The sequence below is a fragment of the Carassius auratus genome, chromosome 9 (genome assembly GCF_003368295.1).
Source record: "Carassius auratus strain Wakin chromosome 9, ASM336829v1, whole genome shotgun sequence".
Lineage (NCBI taxonomy): Eukaryota > Metazoa > Chordata > Actinopteri > Cypriniformes > Cyprinidae > Carassius > Carassius auratus.
The window spans coordinates 15,907,832-15,924,953 of NC_039251.1; the positions used below are offsets into that span (position 1 = coordinate 15,907,832).

General features: G+C 34.8%; 1 protein-coding gene across 2 annotated transcripts; it reads left to right on the forward strand.

Annotated features, from left to right (window-relative positions):
- The first annotated feature begins 7,101 nt into the window (after nucleotides 1–7,101).
- Nucleotides 7,102–11,453, forward strand: LOC113108504 (methylmalonic aciduria and homocystinuria type D homolog, mitochondrial-like). 2 transcript variants are annotated; one of them, XM_026271678.1, is made up of 9 exons: nucleotides 7,102–7,196; nucleotides 7,655–7,732; nucleotides 7,842–7,880; nucleotides 8,049–8,187; nucleotides 8,340–8,557; nucleotides 9,618–9,726; nucleotides 10,028–10,158; nucleotides 10,630–10,716; nucleotides 10,803–11,453. In XM_026271678.1, the coding sequence occupies exons 2-9, from the start codon at nucleotides 7,718–7,720 to the stop codon at nucleotides 10,995–10,997; spliced, it is 933 nt and encodes a 310-aa protein (XP_026127463.1). In that variant the 5' UTR covers nucleotides 7,102–7,196; nucleotides 7,655–7,717; the 3' UTR covers nucleotides 10,998–11,453. The 2 variants fall into 2 exon arrangements, with proteins under 2 accessions (XP_026127463.1, XP_026127464.1); XM_026271679.1 differs by lacking the exon at nucleotides 7,655–7,732.
- Nucleotides 11,454–17,122: the final 5,669 nt, after the last annotated feature.

The following is a 17,122-nucleotide window of genomic DNA, read 5'->3' on the forward strand; positions in this document are numbered from 1 at the left end:
TTCTCGCGTCGATCTGGACAACTCTGTGAAACATCCACATACTTGAGTGATGAGCGCAGCGCGAGACCGCCCCTCGCGTCAGCTCACATTCCTGCGCGCTCCAACGCGAGAAAGAGAAAGAGACAAACTCTGCTATAGAGATGTGATTTTGTCAATAACATAAGAGAACACAGATGTAGTCACAGATATGACATACGACTGGGTAGTGATCAATTAAACAGCCAGTAGTCTAAATATGAAACCTTTTTAACTAAAAACTGTAAGTTACACCGTGTGGTCCATAAGAGAAGCCTCGCCTTGGCAACTTGTATTTGAACAAAAATGAAGACAGTAATATTATAAAATAGTATACATTTACAATTAAAAATAACTGTCTGCACTTGGATATATATATATATATATATTAAAAAAACGTATTTAATCTCGTGTTGACAAAGTTACATTTTAACAACCTACTCCAGTCTGCAGTTTCACATGATGTTTCATAAATTATCTAATATGCTGATTTTCTTGCTCAGTAAATATTTTTTCTCATTATCAGTGATGAAAACAGTTGTGCTGCTTTATATTTTTGTGAAAACCGTTGTTTGTTTATTTATATGTTTATATGTTTATTCATTCATTCATTAGTGCACTCACTCACTCACTCACATTTAAAGGGATAGTTCACCCAAAATTGAAAATTCTGTCATTAATTACTGTTATTAATTACTCATGTCATTCTGAACCTGTAAGACCTTGGTTCATCTTCAGAACACAAATTAAGATATTTTTGATGAATTCCGAGAGCTCTCTGACCCTCCATAGACAGCAATGCAACTGTAATGTTCCCAGGCACAGAAACCTAGGACATCACAATAGTTCATGTGACATCAGTGGTTCAACCGTATTTCATGAAGCTATGATAATACTTTTTGTGTGAAAAGAAAACAAGACAAAAGAGACTTTATTCAACAATTCTTTTCCCTTGCATCACTGTCCTCTACCATTATCGAGAGTCCCATGATACATGCGCGTTCTGCTGCTGACCTAGAACACAAATACTGTACATGCCTCGTCTACAAGCTGAGGAAAGCAATGCACATGCATTGTTTTACTCTCATTAATGGCAGCGGACTGTCCCAGAAGTGAAGAAATCACTGAATAAAGTAATTATTTTTGTTTACTTTGCACACAAAAAGTATTCTTGTAGCTTCATACAATCTGAGCCAAAGGAGTCATATGGATTATTTTAACGATGTCCTTACTATCTTTCTGGGTGTCGGTTCTGTTGCTGTCTTGAACAGAAAGCTCTCAGATTTCATCAAAAAGACCTTAATTTGTGTTACGAAGATTAATGAAGGTCTTACAGGTTTGGAAATACACGAGGGTATAAGTAATTAATGACAGAATTGTCATGTTTGGGTGAACTTTCCCTTTTAAGGCTTCGTCTTCTTTTCCCCTATTCTGCAAATAACTTTCTAAATTGAAATGTAATAGTAATTCATTATGACTCAACACTGAAACTTCAGGAACTGTCTTGACTTAAAATGCTAACCAAATTATAGGATGTTGTCAGGAGATATAGGCATTTGTTCATAATGATGGTTTGGACTCATTGATCCATTTTGAACCCACGCATTTTGAATATTGATATTTAAATGACTCTTGGGATGCTTTTTAAGAGTTCATATTTAAATACTGTTCTAGAATATGTTTTTTATTTTAGTAAAATGTGGCAAATTTTGCCTGAATTGACCTTAGTCTATCAAGATATTCATCAACAGACCCTGAGAAAACACATGGTGAAAAGAAAACGTTTCGAAATCCTTGGAAGTGTATTTCAGAGAGCAATTTCTAAGGGTGTTATTCTCTAGAAAATTACAACAAGAAGGAAGTTTAGTCAGCCTATTTACAACAGCTCTCAAAAAGAGCAAATATGGGCAATTACAGCTATATGCACATTTTGTTTTGTTTGGATTTTATGTCAAATATCAACAATCACAAAAGCCTCAGTCCAGCTGTGATAGTATTTACAATGAAATAAAGTTGAAAATAGGTTGAATGTCCTGTGATCTTATGATATGTTCTGACCCAATTAATATGAAAAAGCTATGCTTCCTAAAGTATCACTTGTCCCAAAGGACACTCACCGTGAGGTCAATATGCATGATATTTTAAAAGAAAACAGCCATTGGGGGACTTTTTAAACTTATGGGGAGGCTAAGCTTTTGATGAAATGTGAGAAGAATGTCTTGTGGTTGGTTTGTCCTATTTTCTCAACAATTTCGCAATATTGTTGGCTCCCCTCGCCTGCGTCTTAACACAGAAATCACATGAATCATTTGTTTTGTCTTTTCACTCTTGTTTAAAACATGATCATAATAAGCAGTAACAATGAAATCATATTCCCTTTTTCATTTAACAGTGTCATTTGCATGCATTAATTTATATTGTTATTTTTGTAAACATATTTCAATAATAATCTAAAGAAAAACGTGTTAATCTCATAAACCAAAAAAAATAAAATGATAAAAACATTTAAAAATACAAATACAAATAAAACATAATTTACACATCAGACTAAGCCTTATTTTATATATATATATTTATATCTATATATATATATTATTAGTTTTATATGCTGAAAATATTAGTGAGGACCCTCCTGTTTTTCTGTGTCAGCAGCAGTTTAGGAGCACAACCCAGAGCAGGAATGTTCTCATGTTGGAGAACATCCAGAGCAAAAAGCTGCTCCATGACTGAATGAATACCACATCCTCACAGTCAACAAACAAGAACTGTCTCCTTCCGGGATCATTTGCAAATCATGATAAATACTTGTGAAATGCTTTTAGGAATACGGAAATACTTGATGATTGTTTTCCCACTTGTGAATTTATTAACCTTGCGACCGAGTACAATATTTGTTTTTATTTTATTAAATACAGCTCTGATCATTGTATATACTGTAACAGAATTGCTAGCATGTTCTCATGTGATGAAGAGTATCTGTATGCATGTCTGTCAGCATCACTGTCATGTATGTTTGTGTCATTTCCTTTTCTGTCCCTAGAAACCCTATTGGCCCCAGCTGGTGAAGCTTTGTGCTGACTGAGCAGAAATACCACATGTGCTTTACACAGAACTGAAAAGTCTGAGAGGTAGCAGTCGCTCACTGTGTGTGGAAACATATGGATCTGATAACATCATTTTTCGAAGAAGTTATTCACAACCCCCCTCTGGACCACCAGAATATAGAATAACAAACTGTGAGTCTGAGGAATGTGAAAGTTAAAAATCAGGCATTGGCCTTTTCTGTTACAAGGCGGCTCCTCACATGATAAAAGAGCTCTCTGGCTTTAGATTGAGCCAGTGAAGAAGGAAAGAAGACTCTGAGATGGAGGCAATTTGCCAGAAATCTCTTGTTCCCACCATAGAGACATGAAACAAACTAAAATAACTACTGTATAGTGCAAGGACAGTCTAGAAGAAGAGGGTATATATTTAGATTGTAACCATTTCATGAGAGAATATGGGTGATTGAAAGTTTGTGGCAAAGCCCAGGGTCATCATGTATGTTTGTCTTTCTTTTCTTTTCTTTTTTCTTTAGGGTACACCAGTCGCTGTCCTAGATTTGTGCTCCGGGCAAGATAAAAAAATTACCAAAGAAAATAATATAAACACTTCATTTAGTGTGCAACAGGACCAGGGTTTAAACATATATGACATGTTATATCAAGGAAATACAATTTTATAAAAATATTTTATTGCAATATATTAGTACATACTGTATACACCGTGCAGTAATTGCGCAAACTAATCTAGAATGTTATATTATGTGACAACCTTTTGTTTTTCTTAAAAATGAAGAGAAAACATTTAACTTTAGCATTATATGCACTATATAGGAAAGAAGCGTTAAAATACAAATAGAGAACAATCTGCCCTGTTTTCATCTAATACAGTATCTTCTGCATCATGTAACTGAATCAAATGTAACGTTGACTGGCATTCAAAGCAGCATATGTATCAAGCAGCAATTATTTTAGTCATTTAATATATGTATAATGCATTTCTAAACGAAATAAAAAAAATTTCTTATGGTACTGTCACCATTACTTATTAGCTGCAGGACCGACATGGCTCTCATAATGTGAGCCAGTGCCAGGCGGTTTAAGGAAGCACTGAAAGGATGAAAGCTTTTGTTTTGTGGGAAGATAGCACACCTATCACACATCAGAAAACAAGTCTTATCCACTAAAATCGCACCACTACTGGTACCCTTTTCATGCTCTAATAAATAGTTTCTGCCTCTGGCTATGCTGCAATGCACAGAAAGAAGGTATCTCAGAGTCGACCGGTTGATCTAGTGATATAGGAAAGGACAGCATGCAGTGGCTTGTTGTAACTCAGAAAGTTTTGTCTTTGAAACCCTAGAGATGAACAGTTTCTCATAGTTTATGTATGCATGTGTCTTCTCCACTGCTTGTAAAGATGAAAAATATCAACTGCTGTATGTGTTTGGTAATCCATCAGTTGAATATAGAATCTGTCAGCCATTCCAGTCCTCAGTCACACATTCCTGGGGAGTAATAAAATAATAAATTCTCCATGATTCCAAACAACAATCAACAGGAATCAAAGGACAATTGTTGATTGCTAACTGAACTGAAAATTAAATTGTGGAGTAAAAAAAAAGAAAAGAAAAAAAATAGCTATTTACTCACCCTTAGGTTGTATGGATTTCCTTTATTTTCTGTTGAACACAAAAGAAGATATTTTGAAGAATATTGATAACCAAACAGCAGGTAGCCACTGACTTCCGTTGTATTTATTACCATTTGTGTTCAACAGAAGAAAGAGAGTCATAAAGGTTTGGAACCGCTGATGACAGAATTTTCATTTTGGAGTGAACTATCTTTTTAATAACAATGTAATATTGTTGTAGTATGTAGTGTACGTTCTGTTGACAATTGTTGCTTTTGCACATTGTAGTATGTTGAATTCCCAATGATATTTCCTCCTCCAATATGAAAATAAGGAGATGGTTGGTTTCCCCCTTGAGGCTGCATTACAGTTCAACTAAACACCATCTTATAAGACAGAAGTTTTCCTGTGCGTTTGAGTATGATTAATCCACACAATCATCAGAGAATGAAGGCCATTGTAATGCTGGAAAAGAAAAGGGCCTCCAACTCCTCCTCAAATTGTTGCACAAAAGTTGGAAGCACACACTTCTCCAGAAAGAGAGTCACTATGGCATAAATAAAGATAAGAGTGATCTTCACTGGAATTAAGAGGCCTAGCCAAAAACATTTATATATATATATAAAAAAGATGACCTCGTACAAATTTAGATTTCAGAGGAAATCCTGCCACATTGCAGATTGGCTCTGTCTCTTTCTGATTTCATATCTAACAGAAACACGTTTCTCTTCAGTCCAGTTTTGATGTAGCCTAATTGAGAAGCTGTCAGGTACAGAGTCGTGTGCTGTCATATGAATGATTCATGACTGTGGTTTTACAGAAGAGGAAATAACTTACTGTTTCCAAGAAAGAAGACATAATAAGAGCCTGTAGAAAGACATTTAAATTTTCATCATGGTGGTTTATGGTTTTAAGAAATAGATATATTGAGGTAGGGAGCAATTTTACATATTTGAAATCTTGTTTGACCACATGTATATGTTTCACAGTCAGGTTAAATTCAGTAATATTAATGCTTTTGTTAATTTTACAGAATGTTTACAGAATTCAAGGTTAATGTTAATTTATAACAGTTTTTCCTCAGCACATGCCTTTATCACTGAAAGAACAAGTCATCTTAGGACATATTTTCTGCTTTTATCATGAGAAATAAGGCAGCCAAGTGCCACTAAAAGACCATTGGGGGAAAACCTGAAGCTACTCTAATTTCATTACACCTCATTGGAGTAAGTGCAGTGCTGCAGTTTTACCCTTTAGCTTTAGTACAGCTTTTAGATGTTCAGTTGCCACATGCTCATTGATAGGACTGACAAACGGAGCCCGGTAATGCAATTCAGTGCTTCAGGGTGACCTGAAATATCCTCAGAGTTTCAGAAGAGCATACAAGGCAGCGAAAGCCTTAATAGGCCTCAACAAAAAGCCTTCTGTCCTTTTACAGAAATGGAGACTGTTGCTGTTTTTAGTTTTGGTACATATCACAACTGACCCAAGATGTATGAAAACAGATTTAAAAGGACCCAAAGGGAAGACCATAAAAAAGTCTGTGCAGTGGGACACTATTATGTTTGCTTATCTTTGCCTTATAGTTATGTAAAAGTAATCAGAAAATTAGGCTTATGTACAGTTGCAATGCAGCAAATGTGATGTTCTTCAGTTTAGTGTGCAGCTTACATTTGCTATAAATACAACTGTGAAAGATGCAATCTAAATCACTTATTGTCATTGTATGTGAACTTTGAAAGCATGCTGTACTTCAGAAAAGCCATATTTTCCATCAAACTGGCTTTAGCAGAATAAAGGAAGAAATGCCAAGACAGTTTTAACAGACTATATAAATCACATTCTCTAGCTGGTCTTACACGCTTGGAAGAAATGGAAAAATCAATATAAATATGTTTGTATTTCAAATGTCAAATTTTCTTCATGGCTGAAAGTAATGAGGTCTGTACCCAGTCTGGTGCATGGCAGAAAATAGAGTAAGATAAATAGTTTTAAACATTGATGCTTTTATATAACGCTATATTCTCTGTTACACCTCCAGGTCTTTAGCCTTAGAGGTTCTATAATTTGGATAGTTAGCCTAAACAAAATCAAATATTTACTGTGCTGTCATTGCATTCTTGAAAAATATGAAAATTATTTAATTATTGTAATGAAAAAAAAAAAAATCCAATCAAATCAAGTCAAATAATAAAGCAAAATAAAACAAAAAGAGTATAACAGATACCAGCAGATAAAAATGTATTTTAATATATATATATATATATATATATATATATATATATATATATGGTAAAAGAGAGTGAAAAGCTGTAGTATAGTCGAATGGAACCAAAGTCTCGAGTCCTAAGAAATGTTTTCTATGTTCTGCTGACATCTAGTGTATCTCTGAGGAATTTCATGAACGTTATTTGTCCTTTACAAGCTGCCGTTGTTACGTACTCAAACGTTAAACAAGGCTAGCTTTTAGCAAGCAAACAGCCTAACGTCAATTTCACAAAATTCAGGTAATCACAAACAATTTTGTTACATTTGAATATCGTTATTGACTATCCACAAACAGAGTTCCAGATGATGCGAAACACAGCGTGCTCTCAGCATTTTTCGACTGATTATTAAACGTGACCTCCACTTAGTTTAGCCACTGTGCTAGTGAGACATGCATAAATATTAAGAAATTAGTCATTAACTGTTTATTTTAATTCATTCTGTTGTTACACGTGTTGGATTCATTTGTAGACGAATGGATTAGTTTTATATAGTAGTTATATTTATTGTTGTGTAATTTATTGCTTTATTGTCCCTATTATTGTTTCTTTTGGTTAAAAACACGACAGAAGCTGCTTTATTACACCTGGCATGTTTCTAACAATCATCTTGTTATTGTCTAGTCCTTAGCATGTTTCATATGAGGAAATGTGTTTTTTTTTCAGATGATCTAACAAAACTTTCTCTTTCTTTAAAGCGCATTTACTGGGCTGTTTAGCTCTTCTCTAAACAAAGTTTTGGACATATTTTGCAATCATCCATGTTTTCTTGTGAGGTGCCTAATTAACATTTGCATTTGTTGTGTGTAAATAGCAGTTTTCTCTTTAGTTTAATAAGCATAGCCTTGTGGCTATATTAATGCTTTGTTTTTCCTCCACCCACAGGTGAACTGTAAACAGGAGAAGCCCAACAGGATGACCAGTGTGAGTGTGTGATAATTGCCTTGTATTATTTAAGGTGGATCTATGTAAACGCAACACAATCTAACATCATATATAATTCACTATTCTCATTTACAACTTTTTTGCTTACATGTTTGATGTTTACATCATGTTATAAGTGTTATGTAAGTGCTTGATGTGTTTGGTCAGGTGCTCTGCAGCAGAGCTCGGCTGGTGACGTACCTGCCAGGGCTTCACGTTCTAGTTCATCGTGTTGCTGGAGCCAGGACTTTCTCTGGTGCGTCCTGTTCAGATGAGACACACCTTCACAGCAGTACCCCTGACACTGGTAAATGAGTGTATTCCTCTGTAGAATACTAAGACTTGAATACAGCATATTTTACATATGGGATAATAACAACATTTGCTCTTGTATTTATAGTTGATTGTGTTTTCGCAAGGTGTTTTCTAATGATGTGTGCTTGGTATTTCTGTGAGTAGCACAAAGGACAGTGTGGCCGGACGAGACCATGGGCCCGTTCGGACCTCAGGATAAACATTTCCAGTTGCCGGGTAACATGGGTTTTGACTGTCATTTGGAGGGTGCAGTGGAGCAGAGGACCTCAGCGATGGACGGCGTGATGCCAGATGTGCTCACTGCTCAGTCCAGCAGCGAGAGGCACGGCTTCATCCTAGCCCAGTTCATCAGTGAGCTTCATGTATGATGCTTTCAGAGTAACTTGAATTACAGAATAAACAGAATAAACAAATAATAGTAAGTAGTAAAATAATAATTGTATTAATTGCTGTGAAGTTATTAATGATCATAATCACTTAACAATGTGAATTTGAAAAACAAAAGACTGTACAATCATGCTCGCTCCTAAGTATTATCTCATAATAAATGTAAACTAATACTGTTTATATTAAAATGTAAAATATTATGTAATGCAATGGTGTTCTTGTTCCTACACCACTGTTTAAAAGTTTTGAATCAGTTTGATTTTTTTTCTTTAGGATTTTGAAAGTAGTTTCTTTTGCTAATCAAGGCTGTATCAAAATTACAGGAAGAACAATAATAATGGTGAAAAAAAAAATTATATATATATATATATATATATATATATATATATATATATATATATATATATTTTTTTTTTTTTTTACTATTTTGAAAGTATTTTAAAATGTAATTTATTCCTGTAATGCAAAGCTGAATTCTCAGCAGATATTACTCCAGTCTTCAGTTTCACAAGATCCTTCAGAAATCATTTTAATATGCTGATTTGCGGCTCAAGAAGCATTTCTTATTATCAATGTTGGAAACAGTTGTTCTGTTTAATAATTGTGACCCTGGAGCACAAAACCAGTCATGAGTTTTACAGGTATATTTGTAGCAATGGCCAAAAAAACATTGTATGGGGTCAAAATGATAGATTTTTCATTTATGCCAAAAATCATTAGGATATTAAGCAAAGATGATGTTCCATGCAGATATTTTGTAAATTTCCTACCGTAAATAAATCAAAACTTAATTTTTGATTAATCATATGCATTGCTAAGAACTTAATTTGGACAACTTTAAAGGAGATTTTCTCAATATTCAGATTTTTTTGCACTCTCAGATTCCAGATTTTTAGATAATTTATCTTGGCCAAATATTGTTCGATCCTAACAAACCATACATCACTGGAAAGCTTAAAAAAAAAATCATACTAACCCAAACATTTCTCTGATTTGCTATTTTTTATTATTTTTAATTTATTTTATTTTTTTTAGGAAAGTGATAAAACATCCGCAGAACAGAACCTGGATAAAGCAGAGCACTTCTTCGATCATTCCAGCGTGGAGTGTGCCATTCAGTCTTGCCCGGAATCGTTAAAGAAAGGTCTGCATGTTGTTGTTTTAGAGCATTTGAGTTGTTCAGATTTAACATGGACCGCTATAAAGCACTGTGACCTTCTGCTGAGGTTATCTGCAGTGTGCTTGAGCTCATTTGTAATGTTCAATGTAAAATGTGACCACAAGAGGGCAGCATTTCCATCCCTAATTTAGGCACTGAGTGGTGGTTGTGTTCTATATCCCAAAATGTAACAGTGTTGTAGTAAGCAATAATTACCGTACAGATATTTTTATGCATTGTAGCTATCCTGTGGTTATTGTTCATTAATGTTCATCATCTCATTCAGATTTAAAGTCCATGTTCCCTGAGGCCCCGTCGACTGCCATGATGGTGGTCACAGTGACTCAGAAAACACAGAACGACATGACGGCCTGGACTGAGCAAGTGGACCAGGAGAGAGAAGAGCTGCTCGATAAAGTGAGTTCTTCTAGATTATATGATAATATTATTATAAACATCATGTAAAATATGATTTCTGTACACACCTTGCCTTACTTCAGCAGCTGTCAATTAGTATCAACATACCTCCTGATTAATTAATCATATATAGCCTTTCTCTATGGCTTTGTATTGTCCTTGGGCAAAGTTATGTGGCTTTAGATCAGTAAAACTCGCTCAGAACGTGTGTGTACTAGAGGCAGAGCTTTGTGACTCAGCAGTTCATGCCTTGGGCTCTCTGTGTTATGTACTGTCTGCTTCACATCACTGGAGTTCCTGTCTAATCGATGTGGAGCCGTGCTGCAGGCACTGTATTATTCTCATGCTGTTGTTTGTTTGTGAGCTGCTGCATTCAAAAAGTAAAGATTTATAACTAAGCATGTGCCAGAACTGAATGGGAGCTCCACGGTTAAAGCCATTCATTTTTGTTGATGATTGTGTTGTATGCAGTTCGTTGCAGGGGCAAAGGAGATATGCCATGCTCTCCGAACAGAAGGATTCTGGGCTGATTTCATTGACCCGTCGTCTGGACTTGCAGTAAGTGATATACATGTCTGCTAAACTTTTTTCAATCTAAAAACATTGAATCCCTATGTATTTCTATTGCATTTCTCTCTCTGCAGTTCTTTGGTTCATACACAAACAACACGCTCTTTGAAACGGATGAAAGGTATCGCCATTTAGGTTTTCAGATCGAGGACCTGGGCTGCTGTAAAGTGATTCGGCATGTCTTGTGGGGGACGCACGTTTTTGTGGGCACACTTTTCACCACAGCGCCAGCCGACAGCCAGATCATGAAGAAGCTGCAAGGGAACTAAAGTGAATTAGTTAAAGATGCTAAGTCAGAACACTATTCATTTCAAAACCAAACCTCACCTTTGAGATGATTGGCACATTTAAAACACGCTTACATCCCATAATGCACTTAGAGAAGTTGCCTATCAGCTGCTGCTGGAAATTTGTATTTATTTTTGTAGATCGAGAAACACTTTTGGTGTGACTTTTATTTTTGCTACAAAGGGAAGTCCTGTGTCACATGTCCAGCATCTTTCAGTCGCTCTCTTCCTCTATGTTGCCTTTCTTCTACTACAGACCTCAAAGGAACTAAAATGTGACGGCTAAAAATGTTCACACCACTGCTCCATTTAAATGTGTATTTAGTATTTTGTCAGTACGTTATATTTAAAAAGTTTCAGTAGTGATTAAAAGCAGTATTGTCAGATTTCTTCATAGCTTCACAATAGGCACAATAAAGAATTAAGAGTATCACTGGCTGTTATGTTGGCTTATTGTTTGTGTGACCAGTTTGGACCTGATGACCTTGACAACCATCCCATAATCTGAATGGTTGAGCTACCGAGATATAAAGCCTTCATCACTCAGTAGTGACATGCATTTCAAGTAATAGAGTTAGACTGATAATTGGTTTGACAGATTTTTTTTATGCTCTATTAAATGAAAAAAATATATACTGACCCTAATTTTTTTTTACTGTAGTATGCGTGTAAATATAAGTAGATGCATCTTATGTTTTTATGGGTGTAGGCTGCTGATAATCACCGAAAAAACAAAAAACAACAACGATGATTTCTGTGCATACTATAACTTTCTGTAACTATACCATAAAATGTAGTAGCGTCAATAAAAAAGTTCAGTGAATTATCTTTCTGGATTTTAGTCTCTAACCTATATGGTGGATATTTTGGCCTTATTAGCCTAAAGCGATCAAAGCTGGCAGCTGCTGTTGTCAGTGTCTCACGGGTGTCATTAGAATTCATTCAAACACACAACAGATGGACTGTAATCATTCTTCTTTAAACTTTGACACTAGCATTACTGCAGACAGTTCTTCACTCTTCATTAGCACATGCCTGTCAGTCAATTGAATCATGTGGCTCTTACCGCTCATCTCTCCTTGACACAAAGTCACACAAAAATTCTATAAAAGCTATAAAGTGTTTATTTAAATATTTTGCATTATATTAGAAATGATCATTTGCTTGCATCGTTTTTCAGTCCTTCATAGAACATCTTAGTGCATGCATTGAATCTGAATATACTGTACTGTGGTTTTCTTCCAGTGGTAAGCAGCATCTGATCTGGTTTAAGATATTTAAGTCCTGTCATGATGTGTGCAGGAATCAAAGAGGGCGGTTGATCAAAGCTGTGTGTGGATGGTGACATGTTTTAGAGACAGCAGTCATCACCCCGTGTCTGTCTGATTGACACTGCTATCAATTAGATGTAATTGTCTTGCTAAAACTTGGTTCCTGGTTTCTTTCCTGTTTCACTGAATTCAAACTGTCAAACTGAACAACTCATTAATGATATGATTATAATGTCAGCTTGTCCTTTTATCACTCTAAAAGAACAGAGTTTACATTTATAAATGAACTTTGTGTTGTGAGGCATCTGTTTCCATGTCTCAACTTTGTTTCAAAATTGCATAGCATTGTGTTTCATGTGTATATTTAATGCAAAACAAAGTTTTTTTTTTGGTTGCTGTATAAGTACTCGCCTGTTAACCAAAAAATAGTGTATCAAATTTGAAACAGTGATCTCACAGCTTTTCTTTTATTGTTGCTGCTAAATGTGAGCTACCGTTGAACTCTTATCCTAGTAATATGCCCAAAATGTATTTTTAGTCTTTAGCTGAGTGTTGAGGTAACAAATCGGGCAACATTCACACTGCTTGAACTTTTTTTTTTAAGCAGGGTAAAATAACACATTAATTAAATACATTTATTTACATAATCAAATAAAATAATTTTCTTGTGGCATAAATATGAAATATATATTCATAAACTTTATGCGTGACTAAAGCATTTGCATTGGGGCAATGATTCAAATCAAAGGAGAAAGTCAGGATCATACATTTTTAATTGGGGTTAGATATCTAGGTCAGCCATCTTGTTGCTTTTCATGAGAAATAAATTATTCAAACAAACCCCCGCCCTACCGACCCCACGTCCTCTAAGAACAGGGTTTCTTCTTTTTTTGAAGAAATTATATTTGGTTTATATCTATGAATTTGATAAAGGTCCTGTTATATCTGAAAGATAAATCCTTGATTTTTAAGAAATGTGAACTGGAATTTTTGGTAAATATATATGTGCATTAGTAATTACAACAACGACAATTGTCAGATGATTGATTGAATTGGAAATTCCCACCAAATAACTAGAACGAGAAGGCATATTTTTGAGTAATGCTGAAAAATGTATTGAAGCATGAATGACAAGGAAGGACTAAGCAATTCAAATTGAGTCAAGACGAAGAAGTCAAACACGAGAAATGAAAGTATATCTGCATAAATGAAAATCGGTGTGAGTTGGGTGGGGGGTGCTGTGTCTCCTGTTAGTAAAGTGACAGCAGCGCCAGGACTGTAAAGCAAAGGGAAACCTGGTGTCAGAGGTCTGTTCAGACAATGGAACATTCCCACTCTTATCTGCCAACACTTTCCTGTTTTTAGAAAACTGCTCAGATTTACATTGGCTTGGTCATGTAGAGATGCACACCGTTAAAGATTTTTCTCTGCACTGGGCAAACAACGGAAGGTATTTTAGCACCGTATCTCTTGTGGTCATAACTTTTCAAGTTGACCTGTTCAACAAAACTAAAGATCAAGTTTTGTTGACTCAGAAGCTCAGAGTCTGTGTATTTGGACCGAACCTCCACTGGTTTAATGCCAGACATAATGTGTGCATGTTCATTCAGCGCTGCGTATTCTGACTCCTAATCCTTTTCTCTGCTGGAATTTCATTGAATTAGACTCGGATCAGAATTTAATGAATTAGAAAACTCTTAATGAGTGAGAGCTGCAGCTACATGCACAAAACAGCTGGATCTTCAGAAACAACCTTATTAGACTTTAGCAAACAGTTGATGGGCTTACTAATGATTAGGCTCAAATGCTTATACTTTTTAGAACAAATAATTATAATTTGATATAAAAGTTTTTCTTTTAGATCTGTCCTTTTGTTTCTGCCCTGGTCACTCTTTTTGTCAGTGCTTCTTGCAGTGCTGGTTTTTGAACCAGAAGCTATTTTTAGGATTGATAATTCCTATTTTGGTGTATCCTGAGTCTTTATTCCCCTGGGTCTGTCATCATGGTGAAGCTGAAGCTTCTCTCAGGTCTTCCCATCACACTGCAGCAGTCTGTCCTGTGAGATTTTCTTCCTCTGAAGACAGATTTCACACTTATCTGTTGTTGTCTCCACTCTGTCCTGGAAACTCATAGCGTATTCACACACCAAAAGTTACATTTTGTCCAGCATGCATGATTTATTCAGTCACAGATTGTTAAATAAATATGAATTACTTCTACATGAAAGCCTGATGAAATCATATATTTGGTCAAAACTTCATTTGTGTGTGTACAATATGTGTTTATTTTTTATGCTCACCAAAGCTGCTTTTATTTCATCCAAATACTTTGAAGACAGTAATAATGCAAAATTGTTACAATTCTAACATGCTGATTTAGTGCACAAGAAATATTTTTTGTTATCATCAATGCTGAATTTTTTTTTTTTCGCCTCTTAATATCTTTGGGAACACCATGATACATTAACATTCAAAATGCTGGGGTATGTATAGGGTTAAAAATACTTTTATTCTGCAAGGATGCATTCATCTGTTTAAAAGTGACAATAAAGCCATTTATAATTTTATGAAAGATTTATATTTCAAATAAATGATGTTCTTTTAACTTCCCACACTTAAAAAAAGCATATTAGAATGATTTCTGAAGGGTCATGTTGAGTAATGGCTGCTGAAAAGGCATCATTTACTTTTAAATATAAATAAATAAATAAAAAATGATATTTTAAATTGTAATATTCCAAAATATGAAAGCAGCATTGGTAAGCATGAGACAAAGCAATAAAAACCTTTATTATTCAAAACCTTTGACCAGTATACATTTAACTGTACCAGTAATCATTGTTATGAGCAGTCTATTCTAAAATCACTATAAACAACTGCCTTATTATCTGGTGCAATATTAAACCTATATTTTCACATGTGGCTCAGTCATGCAGAACACAGACAGTTGGCATGTTCCCACAGTAAAGAAAGGCCTGCGTTTGTTTCCATTGCTGCTCAATCTATCCCAAAGCTCGGCATGGCCGTACTGAACAGGATATGCTGCCATGCCCTCCAACAATGAGGGTCATTCTTTGGACTTCAGGCCGGGTACCTGAAACCCAACCTGCAACAGCTCTCGATCATTAAAAACATGTTACTGCTCATCTGGAAAGTCAGCTCTAGAGCGGAAATTCGACTTTGTATCGGCAGGGAATGAGCCGAGAAACTGGATTACTAAAGCAAGAAGATGAAGGGAGCTTTTGTTTGGATTTGGAAACTTATCTGAACATTTGTCGAAATGTCTTTTCTATTTCTTTGTTTTCATTCAATTCCTTCTAAATGCATTTAAAACCCTGCAGCTACTCTGTTGTATTGTATTATCACTTTTCTCTGATAAAGCCAACTTTCTGCTATCACAACAGCTGATTGTTACTAAAAACCTCCATATGGTTGACTTCATTTTCAACATGTCCATTTGTGAAACAAGAAGTGCCCAAAAGGTCAGTGGGTGTTCACATTTGACCTCTGGCACTGGGTTTAATGAGAGTTGTGTTTCCTCTTCTCTGCCCCATTTCAAACATCCCCAACTCCAACATAAATCTGAAGACTCATAAAATAAGACGTAAACCTGTCTAGTCAATATTTGAGTGACATAAACCACTGGAGCTAGATACTTATACATATACCAGCTCTAATTGTGGTGAATGTTTAGGGTATGACTTAATATTAAAAATAAATGTAAAAAATTAATAATATAAATAAAATATGGTCTAGATTATATATATATATATATATATATATATATATATATATATATATATATATATATATATAATGTTTTTTTTATTTTTTATTTGTGCATTGCAATTAATCTCAAACTGCAGTTGGGATATTTTGATTAGGTTAAAAAATAACGTAATATAAATACATGATAACATTAAAAAACATGCTAAAAATGTTATAGTGTATGTATATATATATATATATATATATATATATATATATATATATAATTATTATTATTATTTTATTTGTGTCTGTGTGCCAAATTGAGAAAGTTTATCTTTACCTTTCCTTTTTGAGTGGAAAATGGACAGTGGATGTAAGGGTTGAGTGGAAAATGTAAGAAAACTTAAATATATTTTGTGTGAATAGCGAATGCAAGCATTATTTGAAGAGAACACTGACAGACTCATTTGATTTTACTTGTTGAATCATGACGTGTGTATTTTAGCCAAAGCAAACGTAATTAATATTTATTTTATTATCAGTAAACAAAACATCAGTAAACATTTCAACTGAATACATACAACACAGGTAAGAGACCACACAAGTGTTACCGATGTACTCCAGAGGTGTGATTTAAAAACACATCCAAAATTATGTACACAAGAATATACAGGGATATTACAAACAAGCGTAGAAAAAAATATCTACATTTATAAGAAGCCTTGGCACACGATGGCATGCAGCATTCACAATTTTGTAAGTATAAAAAGTTCATGCAACCCTATTACAAATCTGTATTATTATTTTTTTATATTAAAGATGAGAGTAAAAACTGATTTAAAAAACCTTTTTATGTACACAATGTTATAAATCGGAGCTAATGAGAGCACATTCAGAGGCATGTTTAATGCATATAAGCTCAGATTGTTCGGCCGGGTCTACTCAGGATAAAGGTGTTTCTAAACTGGCACTAACTGGTCCATAATTACCTGAGTAAAGGTTTTCAGCCCTTCTGTGATCACCTTGCCCTTTACGTTGTTCTGATTTAAACAAAATGATTTCAGTGAATGTTACAATCCTTTTCATAACTCAACAAAAGACAGGGAAGAAACGGGAAATAGCTTCA

What these genes read in the sequence shown, in the direction of transcription:
- LOC113108504 (XM_026271678.1), top strand. An exon ending in AGTTCATCAGTGAGCTTCAT is followed by an intron (nt 8,558 to 9,617) that starts GTATGATGCTTT and finishes TATTTTTTTTAG; the next exon opens with GAAAGTGATAAAACATCCGC. An exon ending in GAGAAGAGCTGCTCGATAAA is followed by an intron (nt 10,159 to 10,629) that starts GTGAGTTCTTCT and finishes TGTTGTATGCAG; the next exon opens with TTCGTTGCAGGGGCAAAGGA.